Here is a 19,851-nt window from a genome sequence, read left to right on the forward strand (position 1 = left end):
CGTTGGCTTGAAATCAATATATTTTGTTTTTACATCACCATTATCAACCCATTTTGCAAGATTAACATCCATCAAACACTAATTTAAAAACAGGCCTATGAAAAATATAGAAATATTTTTATCTGGAGCACATAAAAATAAAAATATATAGCTTAAATTCTACAAGACAGTCTGGGAATAGGCGCTATAAAACTCTAATCTGATGTGTTAAAAAAATAACAGAACGTATCTTATTGAATCATCAGCATTGACAATATCCTTTACAGGTTTAGTTTAATTTTAAGAAAAGAGAAAGAGAAATATTTTCTTTTGCTGCCTGGACAAAAAAGAGACCTCGACGCAGATTCCTACATTTCCCACTCACCACTTCGGTTTAAAGCTCCGCTCAGAGAGGTTTGTGGGATTTGAATGCTTAAGCGTTGAGATGTGCACTACTATCTCCAGAGTTTTTTTACTGAATAAAACTACATCACCCAGACGTGTTTAAGGCTCAAACGTTGCGTGTTTGGCTCATCCTTGACCGGAGCAGATTGGCTTTTTTGCTGCATATTGCAGACAGACACCGGGCTAATGAAATAATTATCTTACCGGCCAATGTGAACTTGATGGTGAGTGAGCAAATGAACCACAGAAAAATGCATTTCACTCGGAGAATATAGTCTGTTATCGCTGAACGAAAAAAAAAAAACGACAAGGGTAATTATATAGAACAATTTCATCTCAAAATCCCAGATTAGAGAGAAAGCAGCTGGCCTTTTACAAATACAGGACAGGTGCCAGCAAGGTGCAGTGGTGAACAAACTGTGTCACCCACTCCCTTCAAGCTCTTTCTGATTTTTTTTTTTCATTAATTGCTTCAATTTCTTGCTCAAGATGTGAGGACTCCTTCATGTCATCCTTCAGTGGACTCGGCATGGCGCAGGAGGAGGACAAGCACAGCCTGGAGGCGAAATTTGCTGCGGCAGTTAAAGTGGTCCGGAGTTTGCCCGAAGAAGGTGATAACTTATTAAAATCTGCTATAGAGCCCGTGTGGGAAAATAAGTAGAAAATGGTTGAACTCGAGTGCTCAATGATCAGCTGTGGAGTGTAAAATCTGTCCTCACTGGGCTTGTTTGTTCACTCTGTGTGATTGACCTACATGTGTTGCACTTAAGAGCTGTCACTCACACTTGGCTGACCCCAAAGCTGCTACAGGGATGAGAGCTGATTAACCGAATCAGACGCTTCATGCATCTTTGCCACATTGTGTATTACTGGTTTACTGCACACAAAGCCTGAGCTTGCCTTTCTGTTGTTTCCTTATTTTTTAGGTACTTTTCAGCCATCTGATGACATGATGCTGATGTTCTACAGTTACTATAAGCAGGCCACTATGGGGCCGTGCAACATTTCCAGACCAACCGGCTTCTGGGACACCCATGGAAAAGCTAAATGGTATATGCATTTCTAATATGGACCCATAATACCCCAACTAGTTTTTAAAGAATGCACAAGAGCCATGAAATTTTACTATCGGGGTCCCTCCCCTGTGGCACGTATGACCACTGCATGGCTATTTTACTATGGAGCCAAATGCACTTAGTTCTCCCCCGTATACTGTTGCACAAATACAGAAAAGACTTCAACTTCCCAGCCTCAGTTGATTTTGAACTATGACTTTGTGTTCTCAGGGATGCATGGAGCTCTTTAGGAAATATGACAAAGGAGGAAGCCATGAAGAGTTATATTGAGAACATCCAGCTGGTAAGTCCTTTCAGGCAAAACTGGGGCTGAATAGAAGCAGCACGCAGAATAATAAACACTTGTGGCATCATGCTTTGAATAAATGACTTGGCATGCTCAGCGCGGGCATTTAGTCGAGGGATATGTTAAACAACTCTCCTCTTGCAAAATGTAAAGTATCTTATTGGCACTGTTGTTTGCCTCAACTTGCATGCATTTGTACCATAATGCTCCCGAATCAAAAGAGCCTTTCTGTTGATTTATCAAATTTGTATGTGTGTTTTCAGATTCTGGAGACTGTGCCAATTTCAGAAGATGTGTCTGACCTGATACAGATGCTGGGAAATTTCTACACAGAGGTAGAGGGAGAGGAGGCTGAAGAAAATGAGGTGGACAGGAGACCCTTCACCAGGCCCTTTGCACAACATGCGGGTAAAGCAAGCCTGGAAACATGCCTATGGAGTATTCTCAAGTTGTCGTGTTTCTGATCAGTATAGTGTCATGACATGACGGCATTCCATCTCAATTCATCAAATTTTGCAAAATAAATAAATTCAGTCAAATTCCATTATCTAGAAAACTAGTTGAGCTGGATCCTTCACATCTTTAAGGTAAATGTCTGGTTTGGCGGCTCTGTGACTGTGGACTATCAATTAAAGTTCATATAGAGTGATGGATACTTGCAGTCCCTAAAATGTTTGGCTGTTGGCCTCTGACAGCAGATTTGGAGGCCTGTAGAAACCACCGTTTTGCATATATTAGGCATATATTTAGTTTACAGCTTCTCATACACACACTTGATTTTCTTTAAAACAAGAGCTTTCACAGAGATTAAATCTAAATACATTTTCATCCAACTTCAATGTGATATGTACTGAAAGCCAAATAACGAACAAGTTTCTGTTAATGTCATATCGAAAATTTGTGATGGTGCTCTCTCTCATTTTCCCAGTAAGAGATTTTGAAATACTCATCTATCTGCTAAACATTGTAATGACCCTGTTGCTAAGTGACTGTAAATGTTTTGAGGGGTTTCGTGTGGCTTTTGGTCCACATGTGAAGGCACGTCAAAGGAAATGAAAACACAGTAGCCTGCAGGTGATAGCAGCGCTGCTCAGATGGGGTGATATGGTGATCTTTTTTTTTCTTAATGCATGTCTTACATGTTTTTTTATCCCTAGATGAGCTGGTTAAACCTTTTAAGAAGCCAACAATGGAAGGCAAGTCTTTGGTGTTTGCGATGGCTGTAGACTTGATAGAGTTTTTTAGTCTAGTTACGTTGCTTTCATTGCTGTTGCAGCTGAGTGAAAATCGTCTCTGCATTAAGCTGTATGAGCTGTAAAAAAAAAAAATAAATTAGAGCAGATTTTCTTGTGCTTTTTTGTCATGTCTAGTATGTGCTGTGGGTAAGGCGTGTTGGTCTGTTGGCTCGCATTGTGGCGTTGTTACAGTGTGCAGACCCTGTGAAGTGATGTCAAGTTTCCTGTGTGGCTTTTCTGTTGTGCAGATTTTTGCTGTGCATCTATATGCAATTTTTGAATTAATCAAGAGCATTTCCCTCACTGTTCAGGGTATGGGGATCTGTGGGATGATATTCAGAACCTCCACGAAAACGAAAACGACAACAGTGATCGAGGCTTGAGTGTCAGTAGCGAGGAGAATAGTGGCGTGGAGAGAAATGAGGGAAGTAGTGAATGGATGAGAAGTGAGGAAGAGGAAAATGGGGATGAAGGACACAATGCGGACCATGAAGACAAGGAGGAGGAAAGAGGTACAGTGTAGTTTGGGTCATGGGCTGACAGAGGTGCTGGTTTGTGTTGTTGTAGAGGCAACATACAGCCAAATAATTGCTTCTCTCCTAACTTTCCTTGTTTGTTTGCCTGTTTTAATGAGTTTAGCAGGAAATCAGTGCAGCTATTAAGTCTGCTCTTTGGGATCCCATAAACCCTTATTGCCAAGTATTAGATAAGACCATTAGCTGAGATTTTTTGGAATTTTTTTCCCCCTTTTCTTTCCAGGAAAAATACAGAAAATCATGAAATGTTGAATATTTAAAGGATGGAAGACACACGTGGATGGGATTTTTCCAGTTCCATATTTTCATTTTTAAACTCAAGACGACTAGGTTATAATAGCTTTGCACGATTCACAGATCTACATAATATTTATTGTGTGCCTTGATGTAACCCTCAGTCTGAAACCATTATATCTCCCATCACCTTCACTGTAAGTCAACTTTTTCTGATTGGCTGCCCCTCATAAACACCATGAAGTGAGTGGAGGTTTGTATTGATCATATTAAGACATTCTTGGTGTTAATATGATTACCCACCATTGTCACAGTAGGTATATATGTGGGGCGATCGTGGCTCAAGAGTTGGCAGTTCATCTTGTAATTGGAAGGTTGCTGGTTTGAGCCCCGGCTCGGACAGTCTCGGTCGTTGTGTCCTTGGGCAAGACACTTCACCTACCGCCTACTGGTGATGGCCAGAGGGGCCGATGGCACGATATGGCAGCCTCGCCTCTGTCAGTCTGCCCCAGGGCAGCTGTGGCTACAACTGCAGCTTGCCTTCACACTTTGGGGTCCTTAGGGATTAGTAAAGCGCTGTACAAATACAGGCCACAGGCCAGGCCATTCACCAGTGGAATTGTAAAGTGCTTTGAGGGTCCCGAAAAGCGCTATATAAATGCAATCCATTATTATTATTATTATTATTATTATTATTATTATTACATATCACAGAAAATAAGGAAAAACATATAAATAATACACAGCATTTCTATCAGATAAAGAAAAAGTATTTTCATAATTCTTTCCCATAGTCCATGTCTTTGTGTTATGTCAGACTGGAGTCCTGACCCACGGCTGTTAATGGTGGAGGACAAGAGGTGGAGGTGGTCTGACACTAAAGGCTCCTGCAGCAGTGTGGAGCCCAGTGTGTCCTCCTTCACCAACGGGACCCACAGCTCCCTCAACAGCGATGTGGAGGAGGAAGAGCTGGAATGTACCTTAGAGCCTAGTGTACAGTATAACCCATACATGCATGTTAATGGACATCTGACTGGTAAGATTACATAGAAATGCTAACATTCTGTATTGGATTGCATGCTGGATATGGAAAACCAAAATATCTGATAAGACATCATCTGTAAATTGCTGTCAAATTGTACAGTATAGTTCTCTTTAGCCTGTAATTTAAAAATGTAGGCTTTAGGCACAATTTACAATGCTGGACATGCTCTTCTCTTTCTTTTTTTTGCCTTAGATCATAACGATGCTATTCTTGAGAAGAACCACCGATCCACTGACTCAGATAATGAAGAGTTCTGTGACTCCATGGAGCACCTAGCCACGGATGAGGTGTGGTGCGAAACATGCTTTCCAAATAAAAATAGTCCATTGCATGAGCTATTCATATTTCGTCCATACAAAGTGTGATGATGCTCTTCATTTTCCTGCTAAGCGGCTGTCCACGTCCAAAGGCCTCTCACAGGGATCAGGAGCTGGCTCGATGAAGCAAAGGGATGTCTGGTTTGAGAGCAACACCACCCTGATAGATGGAGAAGATTGTGTCCTCACAGGAGATGTTAAAGAAGGGATTAGTCCAAGAAAACACAACAGCTCCTTGTCAAGAACAGGGAGAGGTGAGATTACTGCAGATGATGCTGAATTCCTGATTTAGCAGTCTCTGTCACAATGTATTCCCCCGTTTATTCTCCTGAGCATTTAAATGAATGAGATACCCTTCCTACCATTCCATAAAGTCTGCATTTAGTCTGGATCTCCTTCCAGGTTCTCAGACACCGAGGGCTACCTGCAGCACTGAGCCATGTGTGAGCGTAAATGCCACCTGCTGCTGTGTGTCACCGAGCAGACTGCATCCTGGCAGTGTTACCAGGGGAAGCATCAATGAGCAAATAGCCACTGCTCTGCTGAGACTGCAGCGCGACATGGCCAATGTGCTGTACAGGCTGCATGCTCTGGAGGAGCTGACCAAGTCACAGGTGAACAACCAGACATGTGGCCACTTGTTTAGGTGCAATTAAGGAACTTTTTGTCACAGTTTTTCTCTTTTTTAAGTCATAAAAAATGAAATTAAAATCGACAAATTCTAAATTGATTTTATTTTCATTTCCTTCAAGTCAGTCACTGATTCTAAGGATGTTTTCTTTAACATATTTAAAAAAAATTATAATTTTCATGTTTTCTTTTCTTTCAGTCAAGATCATCTTTGCCAAGGCGGGGGGACTCTGTAACTGTACCAAGACAGGTGCTCATTAAAAAGCTTTTTTGCTCTCAGCTATGAAGCATGACCTGTTATTATACTCTCCCCGAAGGGAGGAAGTATGTAACCGGTTTGTTTGCCTGTCTGTTTGTTTGTTAGCACTCTAGCATCCACAGTTTTCAGCATATCATGTTCAAATTTTGTGTGACAGTCAATAGCAGTAACAGCTTGAGCTGATTTAATTTTGGTGAAAATCAGGTCAAGCTCAAAGTCACACCAAATGTGAAAATCAGTAAAAACTTTATATTACCTGCATTGTTTTAATAAATCATCTTCAAACTTCACAACAATATACGAGGCCTCGGTTTGCTAAACATTTGACCTTACCTCACAATGATGCCATAAAGTTTCACACATGTGAATATATCATAATATCTCAAGTTTTCACAGTCCACAGAAATCAAAGATTTCAGCCAATTCTGCTTCAATCATATATGCAAAGATAATAAAATACACCATTTCAGTATTTAACATTTCAAGGTCATAGGTCAAAGGTCAGAGACCAGTGTGTTGTCATAAAAACCTGCTGATGTCACTATGTTGTATTAAAACAGTGTTTTAGCAGTCCTTGTGCTCTCTGAGTGCTCTTGTTATTATTATGATATCTTGAACTGTTTCAAAGTGGAAGTTAGAGGCTTTTTTCAGTTCCACTGGGAAATCAGAGTGCCTTTATCCCTCTTGTTTTTTTATTTCTGATTTTTCTTTTAAGTTCCTGAGACCATCGTGGTGGCCTTGTGACTTCTCCCCACTCACAGTCGTGTTCACCGCACTCTGGCCTCTTATCACCCACTGGCTTGTCCACCTTTACTTACAACGAAAGAGAAGGTGAGAAAAAGTCTCTTGGAGAGAATTTGGGTTTGTTGTGAAGGATGACTCTTCTTGTTTTATGACCACAATGAAACACAACTAAAATTCAATTTCTGCTTTTCTCCTCACAGCAAAATACCGTGAATTGTCTACTACTACTGGCAACTATCAACATCGATCAAAGAAGATGAACTGTGGATGAAAATGATGCACTTTTTGGGGGTTTTGTGGCTTTCTTGAGCTAAAATCAGATGCAGAGTGCAATGAGGCATCGGTAGAAATTTAAAAGGCTGTTTTAGATGAACGGATGGTTGGAAACTTGACGATGTAGTGTAGCGTTTTAACTTGAAGCAGACTTTTGAGGTATTTAAGAAAAGGGTTTGATTTATGCATCACCAGTGCTGGCCCAGTTTCTTTGCTCCAGTTAGTCTGTCATGAGGTGGTGATCTTATATATGATGAGGAGATTTCCAGAACCTTTGCATAACTTGTGAAGTTAATTCACGGTTCATTGTCATGCAATAGCTGTAGACTTCAAGCGATAAAGAGTTTTAGAGATTCTCATTCCCAGTTATTTATTGTACATTTTATATTTTAATTAGTTTTCCCCCTCAAACTAGAGTGTTCCATTACATGTACTGTAATGTAATTACAAGGACATTGGGCTTTTATATGTGTTGTCTTGAATAGATACATATTTTAGGAGAGTTTCTTTTAAAGTCAAAAACACACTTGATGTGAGAAACATTATTATTTTTGTGTCAGACTATTTATTTTATAGCTTTACTGCTATAGTAACCAAAAAACAAAAAAACAACTGAGAAGAGTGCAGACAGTCCACATATCTATATAAACATTCTTGTTTCTTGCCAGTTTTAAGTAGACAATGAAGAATACTGTTTGGTTTACGTAAGGATAATGCTTACAGTTGTAAAATATGAGCATATGAAGCACATTGAAAATGTAATAAAGACATTCTTAGAACAATCACATTTTTAATTATGTTGATGCTTATTTGAGAGGTTGTGAGTTTTTTCCAAGAGTGTTTTCTTATTTCTATTTATCAGGGTGAGTAGTTACTAAAATATTTTTGTATTTTTCTGTAGCGGTTAATCCACCAGAATGTGCAAGCTATTTAAAAAAAAAAGCTAAAATATATTATTGTTATTATCCACGAATTTTCAAAATTACTTTTTTACAAAAGCTGAAAAAACCCCGTAAAGTGCGTTTACTTTTATGCATATTACTATTATGTTTTTTGTTTTTTTACTGAGATGTAAAATACATTTATATGCTTTCATTCCGGAACAGATAAATCAGTTTTAGTGGTTAGTAAGTTATGCTTGATTAATTTCCAGCTCAAGATTGGGCAAAACAATGTGGACATTTCTTTAAAAATAAATAAATAGGTACTTTAGCGTGACCACAAAAGGGAGTCAAATTTCGACCGGGATACAAAATTTGTCACAACATGGTGGAGGTCATATCCGGGTTATTTTCCGCTGTCACTTCTTGCCGCAAACACGGACCTTTAACTCTCAGGGACAGTCATATAACTTGCAAATAGCTTAACTGGGGTCTTGCACAGGTGACAATTAAATATGTTTTCCTTGTCAACGACGGTCCAGCCTCAGGTAAGAAAGCAGGATAAGTTAGCTCAAGCTAATAGTAGCGCTCTTGTTCTTTTGGTTCACTTGAACGTGCTAGTAAGCTAGCTTAACCTTAGCCTGTTTGTATGACTCCCCCTGCTGTCTTTCGTTGTAGTTTATTTTGAACTGTGCATTTACATCGGTGGACATGTTGCCACACCAGTTATCTGCTGTTTTCCCGTAGTTAAAGTAAAATAAGCAACGTGGGTCGTTGAGAGAAGTTTTGGCTTGCGCGTTAATGATAGTTTCCCCGTCTCCGCTGTGTCCTTAGTTGTGTGTCAAATGGTAAACTGCGTCATTGAGCGATGTGTCATTAATTAATCTGTCAATCGCCTATATGTAGCTATGTTTATGTTTGTTTATGCCATGCAACTTTGCAACACCGGCTAGCTAACGTGATCTGTCTACATCGTCACCAGTCTCAATATGAGCAGCCTTCAGCTTGTAAATGTGTCTGTTGATATTCACAACGTGCTAGTCATTCACCAACTGATTGCAATGACCACAGGTGACTGTACCCCTGAGTCACCTCATCAACGTCCTCCACTCTCTGAAAAGCTCAGTGGGGAGCAGCAGCAGTGCCTCCTGCAAATCAAGAAAACATAAGGAGCGTGCTGCAGACCCAGAACTACACTGTGCCGAGGTACTCGCTGTACAAGTGCATGTCCTGACACTTGCTTTAATGTTCTGAGCAATAACCAAAACATTACATGCTCAATGTTATTAAAAATATGATGCACACCTGATAGGAAGAACTACGTACTTTGTTTGTTTACAGTCTGTGTGGAATTTACGGGAGCTGGGTTTATCAGATCTGGGAACGCAGCAGCTGGATGAGCTGGTGACTCGTGTGTTGCCACACTTGAGCCCACAGGAAGCGCCACTTGCATTTGGTGGTCAGATGGCCTGGAGGACCTCGCATCTCTCCACACATTCCTTTTTCCACAATAAGCATGGTGAGGAAGATGTATCTCAATATATCTCTATCTCACATCAGATTGATTAGTGTAGCTACTAAATGATTGTCACACAGGGCGACAAACCAGTTAGCAACCCTATTGCAATTTCAGGTTGCGAGGGAAAAATGTGCATTCCCCTGGTGAAATCGGTTGCATCAGAAACCTTCATGCTTGGGTTTCTAGCAGATTGGTGCCATCACTTTTAGTTCATCTTCCAGGCAAACTTTGAGCAACTGTGCAACCTGTTAGTGACCGAAGCAGTCAAAAGAACCTTTTTCGTGCAGCTCCATATACGTCTTTGTAACCAATTTCCCGCCCATCAATCTCCAGCAACTACTTGCCAGCCAAACATGGAATGCACTTTTTTTTTCCCCTTGCTTAAAGGAAGCGAACCTCTATGGTTACAGGTTTCTCACTGACTGGTCTCTAAGCCTGGTGACTGCCAGCAACCACTTGCAACATTTTGATGAATGCACACTTTTCTCTTATGACCAGTAGTTGCCAAATGACTGCCAGCTGGTCTCTAAGCTTGTGTGACTGAGGTCTTAATGAGACAGTAAGGCATCTGCTACCAGTTTGCCCTGCAGTTACCTCATGATTTAAACGACACTTATACTTTGTTCTCTCTCCCCAGGCTTCTCATGGAGTCGCATGCCGACACCGGTGTTTTCAAGGCTGCACCCTTCACCACTTCAGTCTTTCTGTACAGATCTCCAGTACCGGCCAGGTAACCATGGATTACAAAGTAGTTCAATAATTTTATGAAAGACTCTAACTTCATATTGAGTTACAACAAATAAATGATCTGAGTTTGTTTGTTTGTTTATGTGAAAGCAAGACAGGCTGACATTACTGACAGGGTCATTGCAAGCATATCTTACATTTGCGTTGTACTTCTAGCTGTAACAACATATACATTTACACTCACTGACCAATTTATTAGCTACACTTGTGAAATGTCTATACAAGCTCTCCTGCTGGAACTTTTTAAACGTTTATTTGAAATTGTTATAAAGGCGTTAATTCTAAGTGATGTTTATGGCTGTGGTCAGATCTATAAGTATTTCCTGTATTTTGTTCATCCCATTGACATAACTGATAAGAGCTATTTTACTGGACTCTGTTTTTGATAAAGTTGCTGATGACTTCACTACGTTTATGTCTGCGTGATTTATTTCAGCGTTGGTTCAGACCAGAGGTTTTAAAACTTTAAGGAGCAAAACAAGACGACTGCAGTCAGCTTTCGAACGGCCTGCCGACTCTGAAGGGTTCACGCCATCTTTTATGAAGGTACATGTTTATTCACAAGGTTGGCATGCATTGCCAAATCCTTATGTTATGGACGTGTATAACATTTTTAATACTTTCTGTCATCAATGTGCATGATAAAATGCAGTAGCAAGTATGAAAAACAAAGCAGAAATTCGGCACACTGCCTTTTACAGTCACAAAACTTGAGGAATGTGTGACAGCTTATATCTGTTTAGTCTGTGACACCTGCAGACTTGTAATTTAACTTGATGACCAAAGAAATATTTTTTTTTATATATATATATATATATATATATATATATATATATATAAATATAAAAAAAAAAGAATAAGTTTTCCTCATCTTGTCCCTGTAGTTGTAAAACCTGTGGCTCTGGTGGTTCTTGCAAGAGTAACAGTGATGCAGGCTTTTAGATTGCAGTACTGACCAGACTTTCTTTGGACTGCAGGGGTTTCTCACACGTGACAAGGGGATAGAAGTTGAAAGTCTAGACAGCATGGTGAAGAACAAGAACATACCTGATGGACAGCAAGATGCGTTCAAGAGGGGCTTCGCTGAGGGTTTCCTGAAAGCTCAAGCCCTGACACAGCGAACTCAAGGTAAGTTTCAGTACAAACACACCTAGACTCAGTATCATTATACAGAATTAAACTGTGCTGATGTTCTTGTTTGACCATCAGACTCACTTAGGAGGACTCGTCTAATCCTGCTGGTGCTGCTTCTCGTTGGGCTGTATGGCATCTCGAAGACGCCCTTCATATCGGGTAAAGGCCCTCTTTCCCTCCAAACACTGGATCTTAGTTTCAAAATAATTTGCCTCCAAAGTACTAATATTTTAATAATCAGTTAAAATATTAACAGTAGAGCTAAACACTTGCAAGCTAAGTCAGCTTGTTCCAACTAAACCATTTGCAGTGGTGCTGCTGTATGATGTGGCTAACATGTAATGTGTTTGTCTGTGTGAGTTGATTAACCATGACATGCCGCATGATTTCGAACTTTAATCTAATCATTTTGGACAGTGCGGTTCCGAACCACATCAGGCCTGGACTCAGCCGTGGACCCTGTGCAGATGAAAAATGTGACATTTGAGCATGTGAAAGGGGTCGAAGAAGCTAAGAATGAGCTGCAGGAAGTGGTGGAGTTCCTTAAAAACCCACAAAAGTTCACAGCTTTGGGAGGAAAGCTGCCTAAAGGTAGGTTATTTTTCACAGTGGCACATTCACAGTGACTTCTGGCATTACTCTTTTAAAACTCATTTTTCTCCTCTGTTTTGTCTCTCTTTAATTTAGGAGTTTTACTTGTGGGCCCTCCAGGGACTGGAAAGACCCTGCTGGCCAGAGCAGTGGCAGGAGAGGCAGACGTACCGTTTTATTATGCCTCCGGCTCAGAGTTTGACGAAATGTTCGTTGGAGTGGGAGCGAGTCGCATCAGGAATCTCTTCAGTGCGTTTAAAAAAAAAAAAAAAAAAATGTTATTAGCATCATTTTTTTTGTATTAGTTAATTTAGAGTTTAAAGTTGATTGCTTGATATGTTTGTTTTTGGGTGACTGCTTTTCTTAAGGGGAGGCCAAAGCCAACGCTCCCTGTGTGATTTTCATCGATGAACTAGACAGCGTGGGTGGGAAAAGGATAGAGTCTCCTATGCACCCTTACTCCAGACAGACGATCAACCAGCTTCTTGCTGAGATGGATGGGTAATCTCTAAAATCAAAACTCACATTTATGAATGTTCAGGGAGCATGTCGGCTAAAATAATTTCTCAAAAAGCTAAATGTTGTGTGTTATTACAAACAGTATGATAGATTTTGTGATTGGTTTGGGTGGCATAATGATGGTACTGTATATTTTTTTTTGAGGTTTAAATGAGAGTCATTTAAATTTTTGAAATCTTAATTTTGTAGGTTTAAACCAAATGAAGGGGTGATCATCATCGGGGCAACCAACTTCCCGGAGGCTTTAGATAAGTATGTTTTGCCTCTTATTCCCAGCGAAAATATCACTGCTCATATTTTAGAAATGTCAAAGTTTACAGTCTTCATTCTATCAGTTGTAATTGGCAATGCAAACAAAAAAAGAGCTAAACCCTCCGGGCTGTGTTTCAAGTTATATGCTTGCACTTTATCATTTCTTTTTAACCAACTGACGTACCCTTGCAGTGCCCTGATTCGCCCAGGGCGTTTTGACATGCAAGTGACTGTGCCCAAACCAGATGTGAAAGGACGCACAGAAATTCTCAACTGGTACCTAAAGAAGATCAAAGTGGATCCAAGTGAGAAATTAGAATCTGCTAATGAGGAATAGGTTCATTATAATGCCCTTTCATAACCACATGGATGTTGTTTGTTATTTCTGCAGCTATCGAGGCCAATATTATTGCCCGAGGCACCGTGGGCTTCTCTGGTGCTGACCTTGAAAATCTGGTGAACCAGGCAGCCCTAAAGGCAGCGGTTGATGGCAAAGACATGGTCACTATGAAGGAGCTGGAGTTTGCTAAAGACAAAATCCTCATGGGTGAGTGATAGTTTGGTGTAAAGATGTACATCATCGAAAGTAAAGAGGCTACGATAACAGCGAACACAGCGAAAGTCAGATGATCCCCTTTGAACAAGCACTGTGAACAGTGGTCTTTTCTTTGTTTTTCCTCAAGGCCCAGAGAGAAGGAGTGCAGAGATAGATGATAAGAACAAGCGCATCACGGCGTACCACGAATCAGGCCATGCAATTGTAGCTTTCTATACCAAAGATGCGATGCCAATCAACAAGGCTACCATCATGCCCAGAGGCCCCAGTCTGGGACATGTAAGGAAAGCTGGAGCTGGTTCATACTCTCACTACATAACTTTAAACTTTAATGCCTGGTTAAAACTTTCTTTATCTTCTACATCCTCAACTTCATCTTCAATGCTTCTTTGAAGGTGTCCATGCTTCCAGAGAATGACAGGTGGAGCGAGACTCGCTCTCAACTTCTGGCCCAGATGGATGTCAGCATGGGCGGCCGTGTAGCTGAGGAAATCATATTTGGCCATGATTACATCACAACTGGTAAGAAAATGTCCTTGAAGTGACCAGAGAGTGAATGAACTGAGTAGATTGTGGAAACACACTGAAAGCTGCAGGACAAGGTGGAATTAATGATTTATGTATGTATGATGTAGGATTGAATGAGTCATTTCTTGTTCTTCAGGAGCATCAAGCGACTTTGATAGTGCCACCAGGATTGCTAAGATGATGGTAACCAGATATGGAATGTGTGAAAAGGTATATTTGCTTAAAAGCAGCACAAAGTGAAAGACTTTATATGTCCTTACATTCATTTTTTTTCAAGCATCCCCTTTGCCTGTGTGTCTCTTAGCTGGGTATAATGACCTACACTGATCTGGCAGCACAAAGCCCAGAGACACAAGCAGCTGTGGAGCAAGAAATCAGAGTGTTACTCAAGGTCTGTGTGATCTGTTATATAATGTTAAAAACTAACTCAGCTCCTGCTATGTTCTTAAAAAATATATATAACATTTTGTTTATGTTCTCTAACATCTTTTCTTTTGCTCTCTCCAGGAGTCATATGAGCGCGCCAAAGCCCTGCTGAAGTCTCATGCTAAAGAGCACAAGAACCTGGCAGATGCTCTGCTCATGTACGAGACACTAGATGCCAAAGAGATTCAGCTGGTCCTGGAGGGCAAAACCCTGGAGACCAGATGAACCCTGAGAGGACCCAAATATCTCTGGGCACAGGCGGAGGAGGAGGTAGATTTTAAGAGGTCAACTGATAGAAAAAGGAAGGATGGACTCAGAGGCCTGCATTTATAATGTCACTTTACAAGTGTTCCTGTGGGAAAATCCCATCCCTTCATGCTGTCTCACCTTCACAGAATCCCATCACTATCCCCAGATAAGTAGTGCTGTTATTTAAAGCATAAACACGAGTGCCCCGTGTTCACATGTAATAGCAGTACTGGCTCACTGTATGGGATTAAAGGTTGAATGACTAAATGTTTAATATTAAAGACTTTGCTCAGGTCATTTTATTGCTTGGTGGGAGGAAACAAAACATGAATGTAAATATGTACTGCTAACATAACAGCATCCGAATTTCTTTTAGGGTTCCTCATAACTCAGCCGTATCACCATATTAATCTTTAGCCAGACAAAGACAGATTCACTTCTGGTCAATTGGAAACACCACATGTATTATCAACCCAAAGAGGTCATTGTTGATACAGCGTCCAGAATATATGTGAATCTCTACTCATGTTTCAGTTCTCTTCATGTGTTTGTGTTCATATCTGATATTTGTGAGGTGTGTTTCCAGTGTATCTTACTCCCCTGCTGCTTTATTTTGAAGGTTACTATATAATTTTTTTTCTTCCGAAGTAGGATAAAGTTGAACTACAATGGCTCAGCACCTTGGCTAAGCGTGGATATTTAAAATGTTCGTGTGCACTCTTTGTGCCCTTAATTTTCTTTCAAGCGTACAAATGGAAGAAAAACTGCCCCTCAGCTTCAGAAAAGCACGTGACGTAAAGTGGCTGTGTTTGGCGTAGCAATACAGCTTTGGGATCGGAAGGCTTTTAGTTCTGAAATAAAAATAATGCCATAATCTATTTAAAGTTCGAGTTTGGCTTTTGGAAGCCTCCTCAGTGACATAGTAGTTTTTCTTGTACATGCAAATTGTGAAATAAAGACTCTGCAGTTATTCAGAGAAGCTAAAAGTCCAGCTCTGTCAGTATTGTGCTTCAGTCCCCGTTCTCATCGCTTAACTGTCGAAAGGCTTCTAGCCCGTGTCTGGTCCTGCATACTGGACTGCTTAGTAAACAAATCTCCATAGCACAGTGGACAAACAATGCTAAATGTTTTGTGGTACTTTTCTCCAGGTGTGAAAGAAGATGTGAGGGAAAATGAATTTCATTTAATTGTAAGATGACTCCAAATCAAACGCTTACCAGCACAGATTGTCTGTACAAATCTACGTCAAAGCGGTGAATGTCTTTCTCCAAATGTGTATGTAATCCATATTTAGAACGCTGATTTCAGCATGTTGTGCATCTTGATGTTTGATTTTTATTTTTTTTCCAGTTTGCCACAGTATATTCTGTTTGTTCGCCTTTTAGTGAGTAACTTATCTGTGTATATATTTAGGGTGTAAGGGGAACATTGTATATAGATGTATAGTGAAGCTTTTATGCTGTGTACACTGAATGGCTCTTTGCTGTACATCTCTCCTCAGTGTAAAGGAAAAGGAACCCAAATAAAGACTTAAGTGTGTACAGGTGACTTTATTTATTTTAAAATGCACATAAAACAACACTGCATATACGTCCTTGTTATAAATGACACAACTAAACACCCCCCAAAATCTCAGCAATTATTAAATCTTTATTCAGTTCAATTCAAATCTGTTTATTTATGTAGCACCAGGTCATGACCTCAGTTGCCTCAAGGTGTTTTGTATTGTTAGATAAAGAGCCTACAATGTTAGAGATGAGCAATAGATAGATAGATAGATAGATAGATAGATAGATACTTTCAGTGTGTGAAAACACACTGAAAGTATCTTAGCATGAGCGCACAGGTTTGCTATATTTTAAACAATAGTCCTTTTTTATATATATATCAAGTTAAAGGCATGACATCCACAGTTTTAGCGTGAGTGTAATTTAAATGTTCTCAAATCTGCAGACGGATGCACTGGGCATCAGCTTAACGTGACTTGCTACAGGCCCCAAACAACGTGAGAAACACTGGAATAAACGTCAAGCCGTGGAACAGTCCAAACACAATGACAAGAAACACGATTTTGAAAAATGTCCGGAATATGTAACTCCCAGACACGCTCAACACCACCACACCTAAGATAGTGGACAGTGCTCCCTGCAGTACTGGGTAACCCAAAATCGCCAAAGCCTCAATAGCTTTCTCATTGGCGTCACTTTTGGAACTGGAAACAAAAGAGTAGCAAATGTGCGCCGAGAAATCTACCGAGAAACCGATGCACATGACCAGATTGATCATGGAGATGGAATCCAGATTGACGCCCCAGAGGGACATGAATCCCGTCACGCCGGTGATGACTGAAACAATTGCAAACACTACACAAAGTGAGCAGAGAGGATCGGGTATGAGTATGAGAGAGATTGCAAGCATTACGATCACAGCGGTGAGCATGGTTTGGATGGTGTTATTTAAAATGACAGTGTACTGGTCAAAGTAGATGAAAGAAGGGTGGTACACCAGGAGCTTCACTGAACATTCCTCTGCAGTTTTCCTGAGCTCCACCATCATATCTGCCATTGGTACGTTGTTTTTTGTCTGAAGGAAAAAGCGAGATGCCTGAATCTTACCGTCTGGAGTCCATTGGATGTCTTGTGCTAAGAATGGGTCAAGATTTAAGAAAGGTTTCAGGTTGTTTAGGAAATCCTCCTGGGAGCTTATGGGTATATTATTGGCTCCTGCATAGTTTTCAAAGAAAATGAACCAAGCCATTGTGTTATTGACAAATTTCAGTGATTCAAAACTTGAAATGCAAGAATTTAAATGCTTCTGTTGGTCTTTGTCCCAGTAGGGGAATTGCTGCTCTATTGCCACCATTGCACTGAAGCTATATTCATTGAAGTGCTCCTCTTCATGGTTGTAGTAATTGATAATGTAAGAATCATCCAAAGCCAGGTTCTTAGTATCAAGTCCTTCTTTTAAGATTACACAGCCATAGATACTAGCAGCTAAATAACCTGCATAAAGGACAAACACAAAGACTTTTGTCACTTTGTGGGTCAGAAATGGACCGTAGAACCTCTCAAAAAAAGAACTTATGGGCTCTGTTTCCTCTTTTTCAGTATCTTGGTTGTACCGACCCCCAGTACAGCACAACCAGAAGGCTTTTGATTTCCCTGATGCATCACTTGGGACTTCAATGCAGGTGATCCAGTGCTTGTTCTCTGCTTCCCTCTGCCCATTTAAAGCCATGCATGCACCCAGGAAGGTCAGGCTGTAGAAGTAACAGAAGCAAAGACAAATTCCAGCATAGAGGCAGAAGGACTGGACTGAGCCAAAGGGTGTGATGCAGCCCAGGAAGAGAGCCAGCACATCGGTGAGGGTGGTAATGGTAATGGAGATGGCAGCATCTTTGTAGGTCTCACCCAGCCGGTCTGGAACGCTGTCCAGAACACGAGTCTTTTGCCAGCAGGAGATCATGATGAACATATCATCGATCCCAATACCTTTAGTGATAAAAGTCAGAGTGGGGAATATTTTTAAAATGCAAAATAAGACTTCAGGCTTAGAGTATTGGTGTGTGTTTGTGTGAGTGTCTACAAGGCTAGGGTTAGGGGAGATAGAGACCACTAATGACAGGGTTACCATCAGCTGTAATGGTAGTTTCTTAGAAAACATTGCTGAAATCAATCAACTGTAAGTGTTATTTTAAGAATGCAGGTCTTGTTGACAATCGCTGCTGTGAAAATATTGCTAAAGCTTTTTCTTTTTCATAACATTTTCTACAAACTGCTGCCTTAACTGAACAGTTTACCTGAATGTTTAACAGAGCCTCACCTAGAATCATGAAGGGACAGGAGGCAGCTGTCATTACGAAAGGCTGGCCCACCAACAAGAGCAAACCAAAACCACTCAGGACCGCTAGACTTGTAGAGAGAACGCCGCAGAACCCCACCCACACCTTCGTCCTCACATTATCCAACCTGAAAAAACAAACTCATATTTTATTTTATCTTTAAAGTAATTTGTCAAATATACATTCAATCACAGGCTTGGCTGTTATTTTTTTCTGACCTCCAGCAAGTTATGATGGAAAATGTGATGGCAATAGAGTAGCTGATGGAAAATAAAGAGATGACAGAATCTGGAGACTTCTCAAATTCCCACTGCATTGACATTGAGGTGGAGTATGATACCTAGAAGATTGGAAAAAGAATGAGCAGGAACAATCTCACCAAGTGGGAGGATAATAACTTAAACACAAAATGTGAGTTCTTACCTGGAGGGAAGGTGAGGAGCTATTCGACACCAAACTAATGAAGCTTTCCAACCAAAGGTCATTTTTTGTTTTGTTGCCCTCTTTTAAATAGTAATAGAGTTGTATAGCTTTAGCGCTTTCAACAACTGAAGTGTTTCCTTTAGTCACACCCCCCAGACTTGTATACAACGGCAAATTTGTGTTACCATTGTGATACCACGGGAATGTCAGTGTGACAGCTTCTATATTTTTGGCATTGTATTGAATGATATCTAGAATGATGTTTGAAGTGCAGTTTTTCATCACCTTAGCACAGATGCCCTCATATTTAAATGATTCCTTGTCAAATTCTACCGACATGTTCTTGATTTTAGAGTCCAACATGAGGATTTCTTCAAGCATTTTAACAGTCAGAATATTAGTCTCGTTTGTAACTATGAGAGTGGCATAGTTTCCATCTGTGGTCTGCCGCAAACTTGAAAACATGGAATCATCTTCTGGAAACATTTCACTGAAGTGCTTCCTCTCTGTCTTGGCCGGTCCATTAAAAGGTGTAAACTCCTCTTCAATATTGTTGGAGAGTCTGTCCTGAGTAAAATAAAACCCGCTTCCCAGAGCTGCAGAGACAATAAGGGGGGCAATAAGGAACCACCAGGGATTGGATCCAACAGATTTACCCATCTTCTTAAAGAAGCTCTGAAGGGGCTTTTCTATGCAATCCATGCGACATCTGGCCATAGCTGCAAAACCTGGCTCCTTTGACAGGATGATAGAAGCTCAAAAATATGTTTTGTGGATATAAATCGGTTGCTCCTTTGTTTTCAGAAATGTTCAAACTATCGTCACAGGCTGCTGTGAGAAGCATTTACTGTGCCGCAGATTCCTGTTTGGCTCCACGTTCTTTGTTGCAGTTTCTTTTCAGCAAATGTGGTTTGAGGAAAGGCTCACTCAGTGAGCTTGTTCAGGAAGAGTCGGTTTCATACGGTTCATTGGTTCTATCTCACTCTTTGCTATAGTTTCTTGTTGCTTAATCCTGTTGTATCACAAAAAAAATCATCTTTGGAATCTGTAAAAAAAAGCAAAACACCTAAAAAAAAATAAACGGAGAAGAGCAAATTTCAACCAAAAAGATTTCCCAGAGTGTTGATTAAAAAGAAGATGCACTAACAGCAGACCAAAAAAACAGA

The 19,851-nt window shown here is 40.4% G+C and overlaps 3 protein-coding genes across 5 annotated transcripts; 2 read left to right on the forward strand and 1 right to left on the reverse strand.

The window, feature by feature from the left end:
- The first annotated feature begins 499 nt into the window (after positions 1 to 499).
- Positions 500 to 7,804, forward strand: LOC146367217 (acyl-CoA-binding domain-containing protein 5-like). 3 transcript variants are annotated; one of them, XM_084912768.1, is made up of 14 exons: positions 500 to 608; positions 874 to 995; positions 1,311 to 1,434; positions 1,671 to 1,743; positions 2,010 to 2,154; positions 2,904 to 2,942; positions 3,293 to 3,493; positions 4,569 to 4,787; positions 4,989 to 5,083; positions 5,187 to 5,367; positions 5,516 to 5,727; positions 5,943 to 5,993; positions 6,718 to 6,833; positions 6,947 to 7,804. In XM_084912768.1, the coding sequence occupies exons 2-14, from the start codon at positions 890 to 892 to the stop codon at positions 6,957 to 6,959; spliced, it is 1,575 nt and encodes a 524-aa protein (XP_084768894.1). In that variant the 5' UTR covers positions 500 to 608; positions 874 to 889; the 3' UTR covers positions 6,960 to 7,804. The 3 variants fall into 3 exon arrangements, with proteins under 3 accessions (XP_084768894.1, XP_084768896.1, XP_084768895.1); XM_084912769.1 differs by having other exon boundaries at positions 506 to 608; positions 904 to 995; XM_084912770.1 differs by lacking the exons at positions 2,904 to 2,942; positions 3,293 to 3,493 and having other exon boundaries at positions 502 to 995.
- Positions 7,805 to 8,263: 459 nt separating this feature from the next.
- On the forward strand, positions 8,264 to 15,962 carry yme1l1b (YME1-like 1b). The gene is made up of 18 exons (XM_084912765.1): positions 8,264 to 8,448; positions 8,972 to 9,106; positions 9,242 to 9,419; positions 10,057 to 10,149; positions 10,603 to 10,712; positions 11,144 to 11,294; positions 11,376 to 11,459; positions 11,718 to 11,891; positions 11,988 to 12,140; positions 12,260 to 12,392; positions 12,600 to 12,662; positions 12,855 to 12,967; positions 13,054 to 13,209; positions 13,346 to 13,497; positions 13,614 to 13,740; positions 13,883 to 13,956; positions 14,051 to 14,137; positions 14,254 to 15,962. Exons 1-18 carry the CDS (start codon positions 8,416 to 8,418, stop codon positions 14,395 to 14,397), a joined length of 2,160 nt encoding a protein of 719 aa, XP_084768891.1. The 5' UTR covers positions 8,264 to 8,415; the 3' UTR covers positions 14,398 to 15,962.
- A 433-nt stretch (positions 15,963 to 16,395) lies between these two features.
- ptchd3b (patched domain containing 3b) lies at positions 16,396 to 19,402 on the reverse strand. Its single transcript, XM_084912637.1, has 4 exons — positions 18,686 to 19,402; positions 18,481 to 18,602; positions 18,244 to 18,389; positions 16,396 to 17,912 (listed from the first exon to the last, which is right to left on the reverse strand). Exons 1-4 carry the CDS (start codon positions 19,400 to 19,402, stop codon positions 16,396 to 16,398), a joined length of 2,502 nt encoding a protein of 833 aa, XP_084768763.1.
- Between the last annotated feature and the right edge of the window lie 449 nt (positions 19,403 to 19,851).

Source organism: Perissodus microlepis, chromosome 18 (assembly GCF_051167445.1).
Source record: "Perissodus microlepis isolate ML-2025 ecotype Zambia chromosome 18, ASM5116744v1, whole genome shotgun sequence".
NCBI lineage: Eukaryota > Metazoa > Chordata > Actinopteri > Cichliformes > Cichlidae > Perissodus > Perissodus microlepis.

Coding starts and splice junctions, on each gene's coding strand:
- yme1l1b (XM_084912765.1), top strand. CDS start 8,416: ATGTTTTCCTTGTCAACGACGGTCCAGCCTCAG. Junction 11,460..11,717: donor GAAGACGCCCTTCATATCGG/GTAAAGGCCCTC, acceptor CATTTTGGACAG/TGCGGTTCCGAACCACATCA. Junction 14,138..14,253: donor AAATCAGAGTGTTACTCAAG/GTCTGTGTGATC, acceptor TGCTCTCTCCAG/GAGTCATATGAGCGCGCCAA.
- ptchd3b (XM_084912637.1), bottom strand. CDS start 19,402: ATGGCCAGATGTCGCATGGATTGCATAGAAAAGCCCCTTCAGAGCTTC. Junction 18,603..18,685: donor GCTCCTCACCTTCCCTCCAG/GTAAGAACTCAC, acceptor CCAATCTTCTAG/GTATCATACTCCACCTCAAT. Junction 17,913..18,243: donor CTGTCCCTTCATGATTCTAG/GTGAGGCTCTGT, acceptor TTATCACTAAAG/GTATTGGGATCGATGATATG.
- LOC146367217 (XM_084912768.1), top strand. CDS start 890: ATGTCATCCTTCAGTGGACTCGGCATGGCGCAGGAGGAGGACAAGCAC. Junction 1,435..1,670: donor ACCCATGGAAAAGCTAAATG/GTATATGCATTT, acceptor TTGTGTTCTCAG/GGATGCATGGAGCTCTTTAG. Junction 2,943..3,292: donor TAAGAAGCCAACAATGGAAG/GCAAGTCTTTGG, acceptor CTCACTGTTCAG/GGTATGGGGATCTGTGGGAT.